Source organism: Bicyclus anynana, chromosome 12 (assembly GCF_947172395.1).
Source record: "Bicyclus anynana chromosome 12, ilBicAnyn1.1, whole genome shotgun sequence".
NCBI lineage: Eukaryota > Metazoa > Arthropoda > Insecta > Lepidoptera > Nymphalidae > Bicyclus > Bicyclus anynana.
The window spans coordinates 35389-58898 of record NC_069094.1 but is presented as its reverse complement, the minus strand read 5'-3'; the positions used below and the strand labels follow the sequence as shown (position 1 = coordinate 58898).

At 42.9% G+C, this 23510-nt stretch overlaps 1 protein-coding gene across 2 annotated transcripts; it reads left to right on the top strand.

Moving 5' to 3' along the window:
• The first annotated feature begins 9837 nt into the window (after positions 1 to 9837).
• On the top strand, positions 9838 to 22339 carry LOC128198571 (acetylcholine receptor subunit alpha-like). Of its 2 annotated transcripts, none has more exons than XM_052884676.1 (10): positions 9838 to 9964; positions 18014 to 18296; positions 18384 to 18428; positions 18506 to 18615; positions 20170 to 20350; positions 20706 to 20821; positions 20967 to 21272; positions 21340 to 21495; positions 21582 to 21801; positions 21873 to 22339. In XM_052884676.1, exons 2-10 carry the CDS (start codon positions 18096 to 18098, stop codon positions 22068 to 22070), a joined length of 1533 nt encoding a protein of 510 aa, XP_052740636.1. In that variant the 5' UTR covers positions 9838 to 9964; positions 18014 to 18095; the 3' UTR covers positions 22071 to 22339. The 2 variants fall into 2 exon arrangements, with proteins under 2 accessions (XP_052740636.1, XP_052740635.1); XM_052884675.1 differs by having other exon boundaries at positions 9844 to 10435.
• Positions 22340 to 23510: the final 1171 nt, after the last annotated feature.

Here is a 23510-nt window from a genome sequence, read left to right as displayed (position 1 = left end):
TACAATAATAGTTAAACTTACAGAGATATGATTGTGTTAAAATTAAACAATTAAATAAATAACTAACATGATTAAAACTATAACAATTATTATTTGTCAGTCAAATAGTCTTTGATAGTGTAGTACCGTTTTTTTTTAGTTTCTTAATTTAAATATAAATATAACAACAATTTAACAAATAAATAACAAATTTTTATCAGCTAATTTAGCAGGTAATTTGTCGTAAATAATAAGAAGTGCCTTTGTGATACCTACTTGTTTTTCTCTTTTCAGTGATTACGTTTAAGTTTCGGGCTTTTTGTTTCTATAATTAATTTTTTTTATTTATTTATTAAACGGTATTTCAGTAACTCAAACATTTGTTTGTTTATTATATGAGAAAAACTGATATAGATTTACCTGTAATTCGTAGGGATCTTCGTCATTAATGTCCCCTAGTATAATTTCTTCATTTTCATTTAAAGTTTTCAATAATATAATGTAAGTTTTCAACATTGTCTACATCTGCCGTTCGATGGTCGAGATAATAACAATGTTACTGAGATATTAAATATAGTCGAGTCTTTGAAAATATCATGCACGACTTAGAGACTTAGAGTGTGGAGTTTAGTTTAGTGATGAATGAACTAACGCCGAGTCGCACCGAAGTGACCACATCAGTCGTAGGAACGTTAGCGCAGCGAGCGCTGACAGAGCTCGTGTGTGGGCATGATCACTACGTATATTTATAAACCTTATAAAGTTGAAGCTAAGCATCGTCACGAGCTGTTGGCGGCCGAAGGTCACTACGTCACAGCTGTGGCATACAGTCGACACTGGGGACTACTACTGTGTGACTAAACTAATGGTCCAACAACGGCTGACTCTACGGCAGGTGTAGACATTTTCTAATAAGTGTTTAGGAGTAATCCTCCGGGGAGCGGCTCGCGCTGCCGTGAAGCGGCTGTCGAAACGAGCAGGCTTCTCTAACGATGTTTTGTATAACTCGCAAGTGCGAGGTTCGACTTCACCGCTATGTTCCACATTTTATAGAAACGTGTTAAAGAGAGAGATAGAGGTGAATCGAACCTCGCACTTGCGAGTTATAAAAGTGTCGTTACAGAGTAGCCGAGCAGAGTAGTAGTGCTGGAGCTCGGCGCGCTAATGTGTAGCGGCGCGCCATTAGCCGTAGTCGCGGAGCGGACCTGCTCGACATATATTTTTTTTTTTTTGGAATAGAAAATAGTTGTGTACAGTAGTGTCACAATAGTGACTTACAAGTAGAATATAAATAACTAGCAAACGCCCGCGACTTCGTCCACCCTCTCTGTAATCGATCCCTATCGCAAAATCCGTTCTCAGTGGATACCTACTAACTATAAACTACCTCCCTGCCGGATTTCACTTTGTACATCAAGCGGTTTCCGAGATTTAGTGACGAATCACCTTTCGCATTTATATATTAAGATTTACATACACAACCCACAGTGACACTGCATACCCTAACGAATATTTTGTTAATACTTATCCAATGCATATTTTTCTTACTAGCGCATACCCTGATCAACATCCTTATGCATGCCACTGATAACCCACATCTCAATAAAATGCACAAGTAATTTTACAAAATATAGATGGGGTTATGAAAAAATATTTTCAAAGTAAACTTTATCAAGAGTACAAAAATACAAAGACAAGAATTATAATAAAAGAAAGAAAAACACAACATATCGTATCGTTTCCTCGATTGCTTCCGGATGCCATCATCAAATCCTGACATAAAAAAGAGACCACCCTGGAAATACACCAAAAGAAAATTTTCAAAATCGGTCTTTACATGACGGAAATATCGATGGCCATACATAAAAAATTACATACAGGCGGATGTAGAACCTCCTCCTTATTGGAAGTCGGACAGAGTAATTGTACGCCTGGTACAGTGACAGTCACTACAGTGTCCGTGGCGAGGCAAATGTGTGTGTATGTGATACGAATGGATGGGATGTAGCTACTGCGGCTACAGCCAGCGCCGCTCGCTCCGGGCCTACGCCGCACGTGTCAGCGTCTCATCAATTATAACGAGTGCGATGAGCTTTGAACACGGCAGTCCCCACCACGCCGTCCGCGCCCGCGTCCGCTCCCGCTCCCGCTCCCGCCACCTTCTCTGCTTCCGTTTGCAAACTTGCCACCTAGCACAGGACGACACTTGCTCTATGCATCTGCTTTAACTTTGTCCGCGGCGAACGACGGAGGTTCTGTAATTTTAACATTATTTTTGACTATTCATTATATATTATCTATTGAATATAAATTAATTAAGTATATAATAACTCTTTTATGTTTTTCATATAAACACTATATGATTATTATAACCCTAAGCCAGTAGGTACCATCCGCTCGTTATATTTTGAAAGCGAAACAAATAATTTTTGAACAGTCATATGATAATGAGGCCTGAGTCCGGCTCGAGTCTGGCCTGAGTCCAGTCACGCCGAGCCGACGCGACGCTCTCTTCAATGAATCTCCTGAATCCTAAATAATTCAACATTTAAAAATATTTATTTCACGCACGTTATTTTTATCATTTTAATATGTCCCAGTCCGGCCAGTGTGTCGACAAAATATACAATCACAAAGTTGACCATCACACGGCTCCGTGACGTGGCACAAGGTCGCCACTGATGAGATGCAGATCAGCGTCGAGAGCGGGCGACGCCTTCGCCGAGACAACTTAAACTGTAACTTCCCACAACAACTCGGCAGCCCTTTTATATTGCGTAAACCACTTTCCCGTACAAGTTTCAGCCTCTCGGTCCGAGGTGCCGCCCCCCCCCCCTCCCCCAGGCCGCGGCGAGAGACGAACTCATTACGATGCAGACAAAGTTTGGGAAGCTTACTGAGTTCTGAGGTCACTTGTCGCTAATTTGACTTGCGAGTTGCGCGCCCGCCCCCGCCGCCGCCCCCGCCTCTCTCTCATCTCAACACCGAGTGCTCAGGTCGCCCTAAACACCGTTTCATTATCATCATATCATCAATCAATTCATTCAAAAAATACGTATTACATACAATAAATAAACTGATTTTATTGGGACTTTAAGGTTATTAGGAGGAGGTTATTGTACTTTTATCATGGTTCCCAAGGAATTTGTGAGTTTGTGAAAAAAACATTATCTCATTATTATATTTGTTTTGTAATGTTTATGCGGGTGAGTGATTGAGACTAGTTGATGAAATGAAACACAGCGTGTGTGAGATGTGGCGACACGGTGCGCGTGCCCTGCGCCCACGCACGGCGAGGAGCGGAGCGCACGCGGCACGTACACGGCACGTACCCGGCACGTGCACGGAGCAGGAATCGGTAATGAAACTTCGTATCTAGTTGAATATTAACCGCGATGCGAAGTGATCCATAAATATTTTCCGAACGCGAGAGGCCGCGGGCTGACAGTTATTCATGACACACGGCCCCTTCAAATTTCGTTAAAACGCCTGGAGCTTCTTAACATATTTCACCTCCCCCTCGTCCGGGCGACAGGGCGGCGAGGGGGAGGGGGGGCGCTTCACGCTACGAGCGCGGAATTCCAACTCGTCTTATCTTTACATCGCTCAAACTGAATGTCATTCAATTTATTAGCGTCACTCGCGCGAGCTTCGACATCGTCCGACGCGCGCGACTCACCGCCGAGACGAGTTCGGCTTCTTGATCATCCGTATGCAATTACTTCCGTACCTTTTGTGAGCTGTTCAAACAATATGGAAGGATTTCGTGCCTCCAACGTGCGGCGGGTATTGCGCAGTCTGCACGGAGTCGAAACTACACAAGAGTGAACTCAGCACACCGCGCGCGTTCTGCGGCCGCACGCAGCGGTCAAACGCATTTATAATAGGGGTTAAAGTATGAAATTGAAATTAAAATGGTTTCTCGTGCTGTGTGAGGTCTCGCGTTTTCGTGGAGCAATAATGGTGAAGATCGATTCATGAGTCGGGGCTGTTTAACTGCTAGTTTTGTCAACATGGTTCGGAGTTTGGCACAATAGACATCTGCCGTTATTGCTTGACCAGATCGGAGAAATCTATAGTAAATAACACCGGGCTGAGACCACCAAACAGTTACCATTACCTTTTTATTGGTAAGTTTTGCTTTAGGACACTGTTGTGGCATTTGACCTCGGGTCAGCCATTGCATTTTTCTTTTCCGGTTATCATAAAGAATCCACTTTTCATCACATGTTACAATTCGATCCAATATTCCTTCATTTCTGTACCGGGTCAACAAGGCAACACAAGTTTCAACACGCGTTTCTTTCTGCAGATCAGTCAAATCATGAGGCACCCATTTTTCGTAATTTTTTATTTTATTCATTTGACGCAAGTGAGTCAATACTGTGGGTAAGGTAACGTTAAACCATGCCGCTAATTCCTGAGTAGTTTGACTAGGATCGGCTTCCACTATCTCTCTTAATTCATCGTCATTCACCTGTGTGGGCGGTCTTCCTCGTGGCTCATTCTTTAAGTCGAAATTTCCATCACGAAAACGTTTAAACCAAAATCGCACGGTGCGTTCATTAGTAGACCCCTCTCCAAACGCAGCATTGATATTGCGGGCTGTTTCTGCCGCGTTAGTTCCGCGTCGGAACTCGTATTCAAAAATCACTCGAATTTTCGCAGTATGCATCTTTCTTGTCTAAATTTAATAACAAAAACAATTGAAAGCCGATATTCAAATGTTTCACATTTTTTAAAAAAAGAACATCATAGAAACCATTTGAAAAAAGTTTCATAAGAAAACCTCAAACCATGAAGATTCTATGTCAATTCAAAAAACCCATTGCAATAAAACGGCAATTTCTTACTTGAACCCCTATTATGTTATACTGCCGCCCCGTGGCCGTGCCCACTCGCACACACTACCGGCGCAGGTCAGCCCCTGTAGCCGAGCGGCACGTCGATTCTCTTTCTATGACCGGAAACGCTACGAAAACTAGAAAATATACGGTCACTTGGCTACAGGGGTTGGTCAGGTCAGGTCTTATATAGAATACCTAGGCAATGTATAAAATCAATGATATTACATAAATTACCTACACCCTTTAACTATTTTATATTTATTGCCGAGGCATTGTACAGGAATGCCGGATTACACACATTGCCGGTAACATACATATTGAAAATAAACTTTTTTGAATATTTTAAAATTTAATATTGTTGGAACGACGACCGATTTTATACATTTGACAGCGATTTATGTCTACATAGAAATTCAAGGTACGCTCGATCAGACGAATGGATTTTGGGATAATTAATAACATTATTTTTTTCCACATTTTCGACGACGATATTTTGATAAATGAACATATTTCGACAAAGTTGACATGAATCGATGAAGTTTTCTCTGGTTAAAAAGCGGATTGGTTTTCAGAATCGTTCAATATAACCGTTTAAAAGCAACTGAAGTACCCTGCTATTCAAATATTTTATGAAAAGTTATTTTGGTGAAGCTGCCTATTTCGTCATGTGACGCCGCGCAACAGTTGCCAGTGGGTTCTGTGCATAAGCAGACAGATATAAACCATCGTAAAAACACTCAGTATGGTTTCGATGAAAACTCGATTTGAGAATAATGGGAGAACCGATGTGTTGCTTACTCAGTACCACAGAAAACATATGAACTACCAAATGACTAGCGGGTAGTTAACTTAACACATACGAGTAGGTGCAGCACTTTACGTACGTGAACGTAACTATGACGTCATTAATGTGAGCCTGCTGCACGACTAACTTGTGTCGACATTACTTGTTCGCAGTCAGGTTGCACCAGGGCACAGTGAAGCAGCCCACGCCGCTGCCGTCTCCCCAGTCTCCCCGCGGCGGGTCATTTTCAGCTCTTAAATGAATTTTAGAGATTCATGAAAAATTAAAATGGTTCTCTTTTCAGTGTGAAATATTGTTACTTTCGTCCGCCGCCATTTCCGCCGTTCGGGCTGATTCTATGCTAATGTATGCATGACGGTTTTTTGTTCGCGCAACGTAATTTTAACCACTTTTTGTTCGCGACGCTTTTCCCTAGAAATGAGGACGTACACTACTTTGCGTTTGCAATGATATTGCGGTGACCGCAGATGAGAAGCTAGAGAGCTTCTTTTGACGTCATGAATTCTAAAACTGGAGATATACTATCCGCCCGCTCGCCCTGCAGCGGCACGGTGGGTCAGTACCTGCAGAGCGAGCGAGATTCGGATGTCGCTCCGATCGATAAATCTTCTTTTGCTCAAACAGTAAATAATATAACTTCCACTGATTCAATAATTGGGATGAAAAACCTGCACGCCAAGCTATAATGTAATATCTCAGGAAACGTGGCAACTGACAGTGAATAATTGCTATTGAATAAACTCGTCCGAGCGAGCTAGAGTTGGTAACCGTCCGACGCAGGTGGGCGAGTCGCGCGACGATTGACGCCCCGCGCCACTCGCGCTACCAACAACTGGCAACTAGCAAGGATTTTGATCAATTCTAGTTCTAAGGGGAGAGAATAGGGATTGAAAGTTTGTATTGAAAGTCCTTCATTTTAGAGTTACAGTTTTAAAAATTTGTTCATAAATCATAAAGAAATAAGAAATATAACGTGATTCATGAATTTTTAAAAAATTCAACCCCTAAACTGGTGAAATAGAGATTGAAAGTTTACATTGACTTCCACGCGGACGAAGTCGCGGGCGTTCGCTAGTTAAAAATATATAAATATGTGTCAGTCAGTAATGCAATGTTTCAATGTGAATATTTTCTGTAATTTATTTCGTATCCCAATTATCTCGTGCTCCTCCATATATCTCCTGCAAGTACTGTAATGTCTAAGTTAAGTAATACTAAAAGCCAAACGTCAAAAAAGAATAAAACATTCACACCAAGTGTCAAGTCGTGGGCTGCGGGTCGGCGCCGGAGCTAATCACTCAAATCTTCTCACTCTGACACTCTGTCGTTAACTTTTTGCGGCGCGCTCACTAATTACTCCCTCCCCCCCGCCCTCCACACGGTAGCCACTCGCGAGGACTGTTATCAGCGATACCCAATATTCAATATCACTTGATAAAAATAAAGTTGATTTCAAAAATATCGCAGCTCTGAGGCGGGATTAAAACCGAGGTGTGGAGTTTAATTCCCGCTCACTTAAGAGCATGTAGCAGTCATTCCTGGCACTTGTTTCTCGTTTAGTTCGAAAGGATCGATTGAAATTGAGAGATTTTTGTCCTTACCTTACCTTATCAGCCGATAGACGTCCACTGCTGGACATAGGCCTCTTGCATGGACTTCCAAACACAACGATCGCGAGCCGCCAGCATCCAGCGGCTCCCGGCAACCTACTTGATATCCACGGATATCATGACGACCAACACTGCGCTTTCCGGTGCGGGGTCGCCATTCCAGTACCTTGGGACCCCAATGTCCATTGGCTCTTCGAACTATGTGGCCTGCCCATTGCCACTTCAGCTTCGCGACTCGCTGAACTATGTCAGGTTCGTCTGCGGATCTCCTCATTCCTGATTCGATCACGCATAGAAACTCCAAGCATAGCTCGCTCGCTCCATCGCCCGCTGAGTGCCTTTGAACCTTATAATAAGGCCTATAGTCAGCGACCAAGTCTCGGATCCGTAGGTCATCACCGGCAAATAGAAAATAATTAACAAAATGTACCTGTGCACAAAATCACAAATATTGTGGTTGGTAATTGATGATCTAACGCAATTCATAAGACAATGTGGCTGTTAAATAACTATTAATTAAGCATCAGTAAAAAAAACTGCTCGTTAGTAACGATTGTTGATGACCTGTTTATTGGCACAAGTTAGTAACAATTTGTGATGAGCCCACAAATTGTTACTAACTACCTACGTTCCTACGCTCAGTTTTTATTACCCAGTAACCCTGTTAGCTACTAGAATCAAGAATTTTCGTAAATATAAGTTGAGAGTCTCATCAAGATGTACTCACGGAAAATTAACTTGGTAGTAATCAATTGCAAAAATACTCCCCGGATCCTGGACTCATACGTGTACAGGCACATATGTAGCTGAAGTGCTTCACGCCCGATGGTGTGTCTGTGCGCGCCGCGACACACGACACGCGCCGCGTCTAGCGCGAGGGTGCTCGGCATTGTGCCGCGAGTGTCGCCGGACACTGGAGGCGCCACTCCAGACCAACTACAAACATAAACACGCTTGTGTCCGCCCGCGCGCCGCCCGCCCGCCCGCGCGCCGCCCGCCCGCCGCCGCCGCCCGCCGCGGCTGACGCTGCCGACAAGGGCTGCCGTGGCTGTACTTTAATTTTTTTTGAAAGCCACGGAAATGTAAATACTAAAACTACAAGGAAAGCTTTATTGCTAGCTTGAAAGTTATTCATACGAGCCGGTCGTTATCAACCCATCTTCGGCTCACTGCTGAGCTGGAGTCTCCTCTCAGAATGAGAGGGGTTAGGCCAATAGTTCACCACGTTGGCACAATGCATATTGGCAGACTTCACATACTCAGAGAATTAAGAAAATTCTCTGGTATACAGGTTTCTTCACGATGTTTTCCTTCACCGTTGATATTTATAATTTCTTAAAATGCGCATGCCCCGAACCGGATTCGAACCCACACCCTCCGGAATCGGATGCAGAGGTCATATCCACTGGACTGTCACGCCGGTGTTAACTGTAATTCGTCCCGACGTAGCTTCTAAGCCCCGCCGTAGAACCTCTTCCTGGACGATAAACATATATAAAATAATTGAAATTACTCGAACTTTTAGTAAATTTTTACGTTAGAGGGTGGAAACGATTGATTGTAACAAAAATTAAAAAAATTACCCAGGAGTATTGGAAGAAGACTTCTCATATCTTTCAAAGAACTATCTAACGATACCCCACACTATGAGACAAACGATTTAAAAAAAATATCCTTACTTTACATGTCGGGATTCAAAATTTTATTTTATTTTATGACGGACGGACAGACGGATAGACATGACGGACGGACAGACGGATAGACATGACGGATAGACGGATAGACGGACATGACAAAACATTAAGGGATCCTTGTGGACTACAGAACCCTAAAAAGCAACTTATCTATAATTTTATTGCCAGCTCTTCTACGCAGATTTTATTCTATAATAGGTATCTAATACTTGAAGTTACCTTCCGACCCGGTGTGCAGTCACTGTTTCAACAGTGCTTGTAAACTAAGAAGGTACATGAATTTTAGATTTGTATCATTCTTATTTATATGTATTTGGTGGCAATACATTTATTTCATCATCACTTACCATCAGGTGAGATAGTAGTCAAGGGTTAACTTGTAAAGAATAAAAAAAAAAATATTTCCAACAAAACTGACCCTGAACTGAAAGGTACATACGAGTGCACAACTGCACAGAAAGACGCTCGGATGCAACTGAATGAACAGTCGGTAGGTAGGTAGGTATTTGGCTGATTTCATGCCGCTGTCGAGTTGGTAATAGGTATCGACACGACGACACGAAATAGTTTGCGATTTGGTACGTGCTGAGTAATACCGACGACTGTATACCTACGTCGAGTCAGCGAATGTATCGTTTTAAACGAACAAATTTAATTCACACGTTAATATCACAAGTCGTAAGACAGTATCCTACGGCAGAGGCGGGTCTCACTTCGCTGATGTTCATAAGACTGAAGACACAAAACAAATTGTATCGCCAATGACTTCCGAAGTTCATAAATGAACCAAATTAGTAAAATATTGGTATTGTTTGGACACTAAAAGTTCCCTAAGACGGCGGCGGCGTCGGCGGGCGGGGGCGGGCGGGCGGGCGGCGGCGGCGCGCGCCGCACTCGGCCGCCAGCGCTCGACCTGCGCCCGTGCGCCTCCAGCCGCAGACAGCGCCGCCCGCCGCGCGACAGTGCAGTGCCGCGACAGTGCGCCCACCATGCCGTGCTGACGAGCGCGCGCTGCGACTCACTCCCAGGGTTCGTATCGCGCCGAGCGAGCGGCGGCCGACCGACCGCCGATCACTTGATCGCCTACAAATCACAAGTGCCGACAATCGTGAGCGACAGATTTCAGTGAAATTTGGGAGATAGCGGCTCACAGATCACTTCGCGTACAGATCATCTTGAAGGAATAAAATTAATTCATACGAAACCGCGCGTGAAAGTTACAGTCCACCGCAACGTAGGTATTGAACTTGTGAATGTGATTCGAGAGAGCATCTTCGTAATATAAATTGCCTTGTAAAAAAACATCGCGGAAGGCCTACTACTCATCACATCCTCTTTTTAATTGATATACATCAAGCATGATATTTTTGATCAACTGTAACGTAAACCACATTATGAAGAAATGATTGGCTAAGTCAGCAAGTCCTCACCGTCGCAGTAGCGATGTCAGTGATCTGAAGTGTCGTGCATCTGAGGAGCCGTCGACTGCGCCGGTGTGCGGTAAACTATTGAAACTAATTATTTCCAGTTCCTCGAATGCGCTGCAGGACTACGACGGACAGACAGCTGGCGCCCCCGCGCCGCGCGTGCTCTCACGTACTCGTATGATAGTTCTACGTTTGTTGGATTGTGTCCACTAAACTTACAAGATTCAACTAATCATAACTTCACTACACTACTATATATTTATTTTATTTATTTATTCTGGAAAAAAAAAACAGTCATTACAATCAGAGGTTTTACAATAATAAATATTTCTTAGGATATTGACAATGCATTGCCGAAATGTTGTGCAGCGTGATCTGGTTGACTTCATTTTTTAATATAATTAACATGTTACCATTACACTAAAAAAAATAATTTTAATGTATACGTTTTAGGAAATACCTATAACTATAGCTATATTCTCAAATACGACTTCTTAATATTATCTAGAGAATTAAAACACAAGTCCAAATCAAAGATTTCATCATTGTAGAGATGCACAGCATCAATAACACGATAACGTGACACTTGCGTGTATGTTTTTTATGAAAAGATGTAATTTACGGTTGCGACAAACTGAAAGTAGCACAGGCAGTCACTGAGGCCGTTTATAATTTTGTACAAAAACTTAACATCAAATTGCTTTCGTTGCTCGTATAGTCTTGTCTGTGGTGGTGTTTGGTGTTGGTGGTGGGATTTGTCGTAGTAATCACGATAGAAACTACGAAAGTTCAATATTCTGATAAACTTACGTTGAACTATTTCTACACGATTAATATGAACTTTGTAAAATGGGATAACTTTGATATTTCAACCAAAATCTAAAATTGAACGTACAAAGGGAAAATATTTTTTTTTAAGTTAGATATTTACTAAACGGTAAATACTAATACGGTTACTTATACAGTTAATAAAACATAAAATAAAATGATCGTCATACAATTTTGTCTATATGTGTGTTGAAGGTAAGTATATCATACAGGACCAAATTGCGAATCTGATTCACGCGTTTAAAAGTATTATTAGAAAGATTATAATTTTTTAATGGATTGTTTTCTAGTAAACGATATGACAATACATTTATCGTGTTAAAAAAGACTTGATTAAGTGTACAATCGGCTAATAAGCTATAAGCTATGAGATAAATAAGCTGATCAGTTATTTAGATCATCTTGTAACTGAAGACAATTATCAAGACAATAATATGTAAAGGTTCTATATAAGTTTGTGTCGTCCGCGTATATAAAGTAACTACTATTATTAAGAGAATCTTCTATGTCATTTATGTATAACAAAGAAATACCGGGAACCTTGTGGAACACCAGAAAGAACCAATATAAATTTTAAACGAATGCCTTTTCAGCAAACAGCTTGTCTACGATTTTGATATTGTGCACTGCAACCAATACCCATATCCACTGCGTAATTCACGCAAATGACATTCAGTACGCCACGCCACTAGCGGATACAGGTGGGGGGGGGGTAAGAGCTCAAGCCATGACATACTCTGTGGCATCCTGCCATCCGTTCCGTAGTTCAGATACAATACTTATAATTTCATCATGTCCGTCTGTCTGTCTGTCTGCCCAACTGTTTATCCGGTGGACAGACAGACAGACATGACTGCCCAACTGTTTATCCGTGGACAGACAGACAGACAGACAGACGGACATGACTGTCCAACTGTTTATCCGTGGACAGACAGACAGACGGACATGACTGTCCAACTGTTTATCCGTTTATTTAGCGCGGAGACTATTACTACCATTTGAAATAACAATCTTGAAAAATATAATTTTTAAATTATTACATGCTTAGAGAGAATGATTTTTTCACTTGTTTATATCATGGTGTGGGAAATATCTTCAAAAAATATTGTGGTCTGGAAACACTATTTTCCAATTTAGAGGTCCGTTTGTAAAATATAAATGTTTTAAGGGCTAATTTTTGTTAGTGTCAAGTGTTCCCCCCCTCTGCCAGCTAGACGGTTGTTTATTGATGCGTTACAAAATTCACAGCAGTAGGATGTACAACGAAATTTCTATTTAAAGAGTTATAGTCAACCAACTAAACATAAACGTATACTATATAAGAGTTGTAGTTGAAATTGAATTTTTTTTTCTCCCATACAATACAATGTTGTTAGGCTATAATAATGTAATATATTAATGTGGGGACTGAAGCTTGCACTAGGTTTGCAGTGACTACACTAGAGGACGCCCGCGACATCGTCCGCGTGGAAATCAATGTAAAGTTTCTACCCCTATTTCACCACCTACATACCCCACTATTTCACGGAAGTAGGATATATAATGAAATTAGAAGGTAAACTATAAGGCAATGGCCGTGGCTAATAAGCAATTGCTATTTAAAGAGTTGCTAATGAAGAATTGCTATTTAAGTCGACCAACTTAAGAAACGTAATTGAAAATCGAAAATTGCATACTTAGTCCGTTGTTAATTAAAATGATAAAGTGGTCAGTACGATAACTCAGAGTCTATTCAAACTAGAAAGATGAGATTTGGTATCTCTACTAATTACGTATATAAAGAAGTAAAAAGAAAAATTTATAAAAAAACAAATTGCGGTTCCTTCCCAACATGCAAAGTGAGGATCAATTTTTTATCGTCTATTCTATAGTGTGGGGTATCGTTATCGGTATTTTTGTGCATTACTTAAGGGATCAAAGTGCTAACTTAATCTACGGAATCCTACAATGCGCGTGGCCCGACACGCACATGGCCAGTTTTTTATGATTAATGAACAAATGAATTCTTAAAACTGTAACTCTAAAAATTAATGAAATGAAATTTTATGGTGTTTTACAAGTATAATTAAGTCTCTAATACCATTAACATGGTGTGTAAATTTTAAAATTTTATAAAGCACTGTTCAAGTAATATTATTTACTTACAATGTTATAATTGTTACAAATAAAATAAATACAATTAAGATTGACATTTAAATATAAATAATTGAAATTAAATTATACGAAAATATGTCCAAATGAAATTTCAATCTACCGCAGAGAGACATGTTATTTTAATAATAGTCAGATATAGAAGAAATTACAAGAAAATCATGCATTAATATTAGATTAAACAAAATAATTGTCCTTCAAATTAAAATTTATCTCGCGAAATATTCGTCTAATGAGTAAAACGATTTATTACCCAGCCAACGAAAGAGATTTGTTTTGAAATTTCGAGTAGTTTGGCTCTTTAAGACTGCGTCTAATTTATTGTATTTTTGTATATTTGAATGCACATAGCGTGAGGTGACTTTAATGTCTGCTTTAATTTGTATTGCGTTTGACATAACCGAACTTAAGTACTTTCCATACAAACTTTCAACTCCTATTTCACCCCCTACTTATTTTTTATTCAGAATAAAAAGTAGCATAAATCCTTCTCCGTATCTCAATCCTTGCCAAGTTACATTTGAATTCATTTAGTAGTTTCAGCGTGATGCCCGGTCAACAAAAAATACGGACAGAAAGACAGATGAGTGTATGTATGTTTTTTCTATATGTATTTCTTTGGCACGCCAAACAGCCCAAACGGGTGGATGGTTTTTGACATATGGGTGTCATTAAATTTGTCAGAGCTGTGGTAGTGACATAGGCCGTAAATGAAAAATATCCATCTAATATATAAAATTCTCGTGTCGCGGTGTTCGACATTGAACTCCTCCGAAACGGCTCGACCGATTTTGATGAAATTTTTTGTGCACATTCAGTAGGTATAAGAATCGGCCAACATCTATTTTTCATCCCCCTAAATGTTAAGGGTAGTCCACCCCTAAATTTTTTTTTTTTTTAGGCAAAATTTTTTGTTTTTATTTTTTTATGACACAGCATACAAAAATACATACAACCCTAAATTTTCACCCCTCTACGATCAACCCTTATATTTTATTTGTTAATTAAAAACTATACATACAAATGATTTGTAACTAAAACGTAGTCAATTTGAGCTTTATTGTTATTGTATAAAGTTCATATTAATAATAATTAGAAAACGGGGGTAGGGTAGGGTAGGAGTAGGGTAGAGGTAGGGTAGGGGTAGGGTAGGGGTAGGGTAGCGTTAGGGTAGGGGTAGGGTAGGGGTAGGGTAGGGGTAGGGTAGGGGTAGGGTAGGGGTAGGGTAGGGGTAGGGTAGGGGTAGGGTAGAGGTAGGGTAGGGGTAGGGTAGGGGTAGGGTAGCGGTAGTTGAAAGTTTACATCGAGTTTCACGCGGACGAAGTCGCGGGCATCCGCTAGTATTATATATAAATTGGCGCAGTGGTATGTGCGGTGGATTTACAAGACGGAGGTCCTGGGTTCGATCCCCGGCTGGGCAGATTGAGGTTTTCTTAATTGATCCAGGTCTGGCTGGTGGGAGGATTTGGCCGTGGCTAGTTACCACCCTACCGTCAAAGCGATTTAGCGTTCCGATACGATGCCGTGTAGAAACTGAAAGGAGTGTGGATTTCATCCTACTCCTAACTAGTTAGCCCGCTTCCATCTTAGATTGCATCATCACTTACCGTCAGGTAAGATTGTAGTCAAGGGCTATCTTGTAAAGAATAAAAAAAGTGGTGGGTAAATTTTTTTTACCTTATCCTAACAATATGGGTATCGAATGAAAGGTCGTGAAAAGATCATTTGAATAGTATATATATTATATCATGTATATATAATACTGGTTTAACACAAATTATCAAAACGTACCAATTATATTGTGACCACCGAAGTAAAATTGACTAACTAGAATGTATTGAAGTCAGGAATGACACTGTCTGTACTTAGTTGTACTCATAGTCTTATTTAATTCATAAATGTTCATATTAATCATGACAAAATCATCATTAATATACTTAATTATAAATTACTTTTATCAATAAATTTTAAAATCATTATACATTATAGTAGTTACTAACAATATATATATATATATATATATAACAAACTAAATGTCACAAGTTTATTTTCTAGAAATTTGATGTAGCTATAGAAAGTCTTCTCGACAAGCCAAGCTTTCAATTTATTTTTAAAAGTATTAATATTCGTTATATTTTTACATATTGTGGAATCCTATTAAAACTTCTGGACCCATTCCTGCTACTGTCTTCAACGCTTTTTTTAGACTGTGATATTTGCTCAAAAGTCTATTGGGGTATCGCATTTTTAAGTTACAATCGCTCCTCTTGACGAACTGGCTTTGATTCTGCGCTACGTATATTGCTACATTATAAATTAATAAGCAGGACAACGTTAAAATGCCTAAAGTTGCACAATAAGGTCCAGCTGACGTTTTGTGCGATACGTAAGCAAGTGTCCTGACCGCGCGCTTCTGCAGTTTAAAAACGCTTTCTCACTCAGCACCGCGGCCCCATATTTCAATTCCGTACTGTAGATGCAAAATAGCATGCAAACGATGCTTCTTCTGACAATGTATGTGATATGTACAATGAATGCTGTAGATAATTTACCACATAATTTGTCAATATGAGAGTTCCATATTAAACCCACGTCAATCAGGAAACATAAAGAGAAAGTTTTATCCACTTGCTCTATTTTTTTACTTTTAATGGAAACAGACAAAGGCCTAAAATTATGACCAGCAAGATTAAATATACAATTTGCTGCTCAAGATCAGAACAACTGGGTCTTTGAGATGTTAAGGGCGAGGCCATTTGTCTGAAACCGATTGTTCATCCGTTCTGTTCAATTTATTTTCTAGATGGTCTAACGTTATTGCTGAGATTAGAACAGCTACATCATCAGCGTACATATATGTTTCGACATTTTTTAGACTGTGAGTGAGGTCGTTAAGCAGCAGAGTGAAAGCCAGGTTTGACAGAGAGAAACCCTGTGGAACGCCATTATACGTAATGAGGCTACTAGATTCTGCATAAAGTAGACCAATAATTCTAGAGCTGGACCATTTATTCCGTAGTGCGATAACTTCATTTTCAAGATGTTATAATCCGCTACGTCAAAAGCTTTTGAGAGGTCGCAAATAAGGACTGTGACCTCGTCTTTCCTATCACGAGCTTCTAACACCGTTCGCACTACCTCACGCACCATCATCGTAGTCGAGCGTCCCGCGCGATATCCATATTGTAAGTCTGAGAGTGTGTTTGTTTCAGACAGAAATTCTGTTATCCGGTCGGTCAAACCATTTTCGAGTATTTCAGCTACCGCGGGGATTATTGATATCGGTCTGTAACATCTTGGATCAGTTTTACTTCCTTTGCTACAGGTTAAAGTATAAGGGACATACATTAACCTGTTTTAGCGACTTAGGATAGACTTCCCTCAAGTTACATATTTCAGTGTTTTCAGTAGTTTTATAATTGTTTTTAAGAAAAATATATGAACCGCCATGTTCTACGATCTTATGACGGCAGAAAGGGCAGAAACTAGAAACTAGGATGTAATTTTCTATATTAATACATTGCACCTGATCGCGTGTTAACCAATGCTCTGTTAAGGCTGGGATATCATACCGAAAGTCATTATTTAATAACACTCTGAGCATGTCAGTTTTATTATTTAACGATCAAGTGTTTTGTTGACAAATCACTGACCGAGTATTGCGGGTAGTATTCCGAGTATTGGCCACACAACACGCGTTTGTTGAGCGGCGGCGCTTCGTCGAAACCACTCACTAATTTCTGTACGTGCAGGCCAGTTAGTAGCACTCATGAAGTATTGAAACATAATATTTGGTACTATTATTATCATAAAAGATGCATAGTAGATATGCTTTAATGTAAATTTTTTCACTTCATATACCCCTGACAAGGGTTTGCTTTTCCATGTATGATTTTATAGCTTCTTCACTTGTGTCAGGTTTAAGGTAGCAAGCATGAATTTTTTGACTCTTTCTACGGTTTCTAGGTTGCAGTCGAACTCACCGCTTCCTCTTATGACTGCCCTGGGGCGGCCTTTTCTTGAGAGTTTTTTACTTTCTGCCAATCATGATTAATCACTGATGATTCGACGTCTTCTTTGACCTCTATTGATAATGGGGTCGGGTTTTTTCTAACTTGATGAGTCTCAAGTAATCTTGTTTGAGGACTCGCTTGTGTCGTGGCCACACTTGCGTATGACTCAATGACGCTTGCCCTTGCACGCTTTGAATCAGCCGTTGCGTTTTGGCGCTTTAGTCCAGCGGCACTTGTCGAATGGGGCGCTGCAGCGTTTTATTTTGTGAGCATTCTGGCATGGCCGTGCTGCTCGCTGATTGGATTCTGTTTGGAGATGTTTCCGTTATAGCACTTCGACTGGGTGATCACTTTACACTGATTTGTAATTATTAAGTTTTGTTCACATATTTTGCTTTCCAAGCTGTCAACTTTTAATGACAAGCTACATAGTCACTGTTTTTTGTAGGTCAAGAATAAGACTTTCAAGGCCCTTATTAGCCATTATTTGATTTTAACGAATTTTGAAACGCGGAGGTGTCAGTAGCGTGCCGCGTCCCAGCGCGTATATTTAAACTGAAAAGAGAAAAACAAGTATCACAATATCTAAATAAAGTTCTGACTAAATTGTTTGTGGTGCTGCAGACGGGGAGCAGGTAGTGACCGTGTGCTGTGCGCAGGCTCGGCTGCGGCGGTGCGGGGCGCGGGGCGGGGCGGGCGCGGGCGCGACGCGCGATGCGCTGACGCCATGCGCGCGCCGCGATGCGCGCCCGCGCTGTGCCCGGCGCGGCGCGACTGCTGCTGCTGGCGCTGCTGCTGGCGAGCTGCGCCGGCAACCCGGACGCCAAGCGGCTGTACGACGACCTGCTCAGCAACTACAACAAGCTGGTGCGGCCCGTGCTCAACGTCAGCGACGCGCTCACCGTGCGCATCAAGCTCAAGCTGAGCCAGCTCATCGACGTGGTGAGACTTCCTCCCACCCGCCTCCCACCCCCCCCCCCCCCACCCCTCGCGATACAGACACTTACTGATCCGAGTGTTTTGTTTCAGAATTTAAAAAATCAGATCATGACCACAAACTTATGGGTGGAGCAGGTAAATATCGAGTGTTCAGATGGAATGTGCCGAGTGTTGCGGTGTTTGCTTGTGCTGACCGCGTGTGTTGTGCGCAGAGCTGGTACGACTACAAGCTGTCGTGGGAGCCGCGCGAGTACGGCGGCGTGGAGATGCTGCACGTGCCGTCCGACCACATCTGGCGGCCCGACATCGTGCTCTACAACAAGTAACTGGCCCCTAGCCCCTAGTCCCCTAGCCCCTCTAGTCCCCCTAGCCCCAGACACTTCCACTGCAGCGAATGTCGTCAAATGCCAAAAATTTTAGTTCGTTTTATCGCACTCCCGAGAGACTCGTAAATAATACTCACAGCGAGGTTGTCACGTTTTTCATAATAAAATACAGAAGCGTCGCGGGTGTATGGCCAAAGACAGCCTCCCTTTGTGCTCGAGGTACCTGCCGGTCTTGAGAATATGTTGCCGCTCCCCCCGGCGATATGTCAGCAAGTGTAAAGGAAGCTCCTGAAATGCACTCATATTATGATATGCACTATCGCAACCGGAACACCAACTAATAACATTTAACATGCTTCTAGGGATGTGACAACTGACAGTCAATTTTACAACAGTGTAAAAAAAATCGGGCAAGTGCGAGTTGAACTCTTCACTTCATCTATCTTGTTTTTTTGAAATCTGGCCTAAAATATTAATAATAAAATATTTGGGCTCATTTTTTTCCTAAATACGCACAATATTTAATGATTTACCATGAAAAATTAAAGATCATGAACTTGTTTTAGTTTTCCTGTAATCTACGAGTATGAGTACAAACTTTCTGTTTTTATTCTTTTGAAAAAAAAAAGCTGCTATAGAAAAAGCGTTCGACTCTATCGAATCCTGGGCAGTTCTCGATTCATTGCATCGATGCCACGTTGATTGGCGCTATAATTATACAAATGTTGTAATTTTTGTACGGCGCTGGAACATGACCCTCCAAGTTCCCATCGAACACATCATTCAAAGAGGAGTAAGACAGGGAGATGCTATATCCCCGAAACTGTTCACCTGTGCTTTCGAAGATGTGTTCAAGGTTTTGGATTGGAAATGTTGGGGTGCAACAAAAACAGATAATACATTTACACTGCGTTTTGCTAGTGTAATATTACGTAGTAATATTGGCACATTTGCTGCAAGATCTTGAGAAAATGCTGACCGACCTTAGCTAACCCTCCAGACATGTGGGTTTAATGATGACTGTGGATAAAACCAAAATCATGCACAATGTACGTACGTCATCATCATCATCATCATTCATACGAATTGTCAATAACGTCAGCATCGAAGTTGTTCAGGAATACTGGGATTTCAGGAATAGGAATACTATCTCGGTGATATATATACAAGTAGATAGGAATAACTTCAACAAGGATGCTGACAGAAGAACTCAGCTCGGTTGGCCAGCATTTAGGAATTGTGATGAGTTTTCAAATTCTCAATACCCCAAAGCCTGAAGACAAAAGTTTTAATGAGGGTGTCTTGCCTGTGTGATATGAACGGTGACTGGATGAGGAAGGTGGAGGATCATGTGTGGTTGCGCGCTCTCTGAAAGGCCTGTATGTCCAGCAGTGGACATAGATATAAAGTCATCATCAGCCTGTATCAGTATCTATTTAGGTGAGGGACAGATACAGACAATTTCAAGACTCACACAGTTGAGTCTATAAAACGTCACGAATAGCGCTCCAGTGCAGAGTGTTCAGTGGCGCAATGGCGACGTGTTGCAGCGCGGACGGCAACTTCGAGGTGACGCTGGCGACGAAAGCTACGCTGAACTACACGGGGCGCGTGGACTGGCGCCCGCCCGCCATCTACAAGTCGTCCTGCGAGATCGACGTCGAGTACTTCCCCTTCGACCAGCAGACCTGCATCATGAAGTTTGGCTCCTGGACTTACGATGGATTTCAGGTAAACATATGTCAGCCGACGTTCCTTCCGTCCATCCATCCCTGAATGACGACGATTTCACTTGTTGCGTCATCGTGCTTTGTGCGAATCTTACGTTACGTTCGTTTATGAAGGCCCCGAATAAATTGAACACACCTCCGACACAATACGTTTTTTATTTTTTGAGCAGACAGATTCGTAATTTCGACCATTACTAAATTAGAATCTTCATATATAAAAAAAGCATTCTTACTTGATCATTACTTGTGCGAGTAAGCTTTGCTCCGAATACTTGCTAAAGACTGACGGGTGATTAGACAAACCTCCAGTGCAGCCACGAGGTGCTCACAGCTCATGAATGCATTCACACATACAGGTGGACTTGCGACACATCGACGAGGCTCGCGGCACCAACGTGGTGGAGCTCGGCGTGGACCTCAGCGAGTTCTACACGTCCGTCGAGTGGGACATCCTGGAGGTGCCTGCGGTTAGGTGCGACTGCTTCCTTATACATTAGTGTTTCGACGACTGCTCACAGAGACGTTCGTCCTATCGTAGGCTACACTTTGCCTCTACTATTGAATGAATCGTATAATCATCGGGTCAGCTCAGTCATTAGTCCCGTTCGTGGTTCCAGGAACGAAAAGTTCTACACGTGCTGCAACGAGCCGTACCTGGACATCACATTCAACATCACCATGCGGCGCAAGACGCTGTTCTACACCGTGAACCTCATCATCCCGTGCATGGGCATCTCGTTCCTCACGGTGCTGGTGTTCTACCTGCCCTCCGACAGCGGCGAGAAGGTGTCGCTGTCCATCTCCATCCTGCTGTCGCTCACCGTGTTCTTCCTGCTGCTGGCCGAGATCATCCCGCCCACGTCGCTGGTGGTGCCGCTGCTCGGCAAGTTCGTGCTCTTCACCATGATCCTCGATACGTTCAGGTGAGCGCCGCTCTTCCCGCCTCGCCCCGCCCTCGTGCATCACTCGCTCACCCCTCTCTCTGCGCAGCATCTGCGTGACGGTGGTGGTGCTCAACGTGCACTTCCGCTCGCCGCAGACGCACACCATGGCGCCGTGGGTGCGGCGCGTGTTCATCCACGTGCTGCCGCGCCTGCTCGTCATGCGCCGGCCGCACTACCGCCTCGACCCGCACCGCAGCCGCTTGTGAGTGTCGCTCGCTCCCGAGCCGCCCCTCCCCGCCCCCAGCCCCCATCCCACCTGCACCGTGATCGACGGCGGTGTGCTTGCAGCGCAGGCCTGGTGACGAGCGAGGGCTGGTCGCCGTGCGCGGCGGTGGCGCCGGGCGCGGACGGGGAGCGGTCGCCCTCGCCGGGCACGTGCCGCGTGCACGACGCACCGGCGCTGTGCGATGCGCTGCGGCGCTGGCACCGCTGCCCCGAGCTGCACAAGGCCATCGACGGCATCAACTACATCGCCGACCAGACGCGCAAGGAGGAGGAGTCCACCAGGGTGAGTGCGCGCGCCGGCCGCTCACCGTCGCGCCGCCCCGCCGCCCCCGCTCACGTGGCTGCGTGTTACAGGTGAAGGAGGACTGGAAGTACGTGGCCATGGTGTTAGACCGGCTCTTCCTGTGGATCTTCACGCTGGCCGTGCTGGTGGGCTCGGCCGGCATCATCCTGCAGGCGCCCACGCTGTACGACGAGCGGGCGCCCATCGACGTTCGTCTTTCCGAGATCGCGTACGCTGCCGCCAAGCCGCGCCCGCCGCCACCGCGGTAGCTCCCGAGCGATGCGCCCACGCGCCCACAACTGCCGCCGTGCGCCCACGCGCCCACATCGCCGTGCGCCCACGCGCCCACATCTGCCGCCGTGCGCTGACGCTGTGCGTCCACGCGCAATAACGCGGCGTAACTAATGCCCGCAAGCAAGACACTAATATTATTGTAAATAAAATTATATTATATAAATAGTTTATACGACGAAATAACGTGATCGAAGATAAGTCGAATTTCTTTTGATAGAGACGAAATAAACTCGTTTGTTTACAACTTGGCATTTTTATATAATTATATCCATATGAAATACTCATTCACTACACCTAAACTATCTTCACTCAATACGGCAGACTCCAGTTTTACCTACATAGTTCACGTTCCCGTGGGAATAATAATAAAAGCCTTCATTAACAATCTTACGATTTACATCTTACTCTGTTACAAAAAAAAAATACGAATATGCTTTTAATATTAACTTTTAGTTTTAGACATCGGTTTCTTGATTATCATGCTTTCCAGAACAGGCCTCCCCAAGTATTCGCCTCAAAGATCTATCCCGTGTTTGCCTTTCTTTTGGAGCGAAGTTCCTTATCGCGCGTTGCGAAAGGGGGTACGACGGAAAAAATTAACACCAAAAAAGACACCTTTTACCCGACTGCGATGCTGATCGGAGGACAATGTTTTTACTATAGTTGTACGCCGTGACTTGAAGACAGCTGGTGAGCTCCAGGGTCCTCAAAAGGACCCCCGACCCAAAAATCCCCCTTCCCAAAAGGCCCCCGACCGCAAAGGCCCACCCGACCCCAAAATGAACCTTGGCATGAAGTTCCTTTTGATGAATGTTCGGAAATCTTCAGCTACCTTGTTATTGTTACGTTATGTTAACGACCCATATTCGGCTCACTGCAAAGCTAGCGTCTCCTCTCAGAATGAGAGGGCTTAGGAGTCCACCACTTCAGACACTCAGATAATTAAAAAAAATCTCTGGTATGCAGATTTCCTCACGATATTTTCCTTCAACATTTGAGACACGTGATATTTAATTTCTCAAAATACACTCAACTGAAAAGTTGGAGGTTCATGCCCCGGACCGGATTTGAACCCACACCCTCCGGAATCGGAGACAGAGGTCATATTCACTGGGCTATCACGGCTCTCCCTTGTGATTGTGTTTCATGTAGTGATGAGGACTTTCCACCTACATAGGTTGTAACTGTCATTACGTATAAAGGGGTACGAAGTAAGTAGGAGGACGAAGGACAGTGCTCCTTATCGATTAACAGCAGTTATATTTTGTTGGGCTTATTTCATACGGTTCAAAAATAATACCTAATTAGGATTAAAATGTTACATTGAAAAACCACTACGTACTCGTACTAGTCCTGCTGATGCATCAATTTGAGAGGGAACACTAGTTGCGTAATCGCGTTATACCTTGTGGCCT

Excerpts from the sequence above, each read along its gene's own strand:
- LOC128198571 (XM_052884676.1), top strand. The coding sequence starts at position 18,096 with ATGCGCGCCCGCGCTGTGCCCGGCGCGGCGCGACTGCTGCTGCTGGCG. Across the intron at positions 18,616-20,169 it reads GACATCGTGCTCTACAACAA|CGCGGACGGCAACTTCGAGG; the intron begins GTAACTGGCCCC and ends GACGTGTTGCAG. Across the intron at positions 21,496-21,581 it reads GACCCGCACCGCAGCCGCTT|CGCAGGCCTGGTGACGAGCG; the intron begins GTGAGTGTCGCT and ends GTGTGCTTGCAG.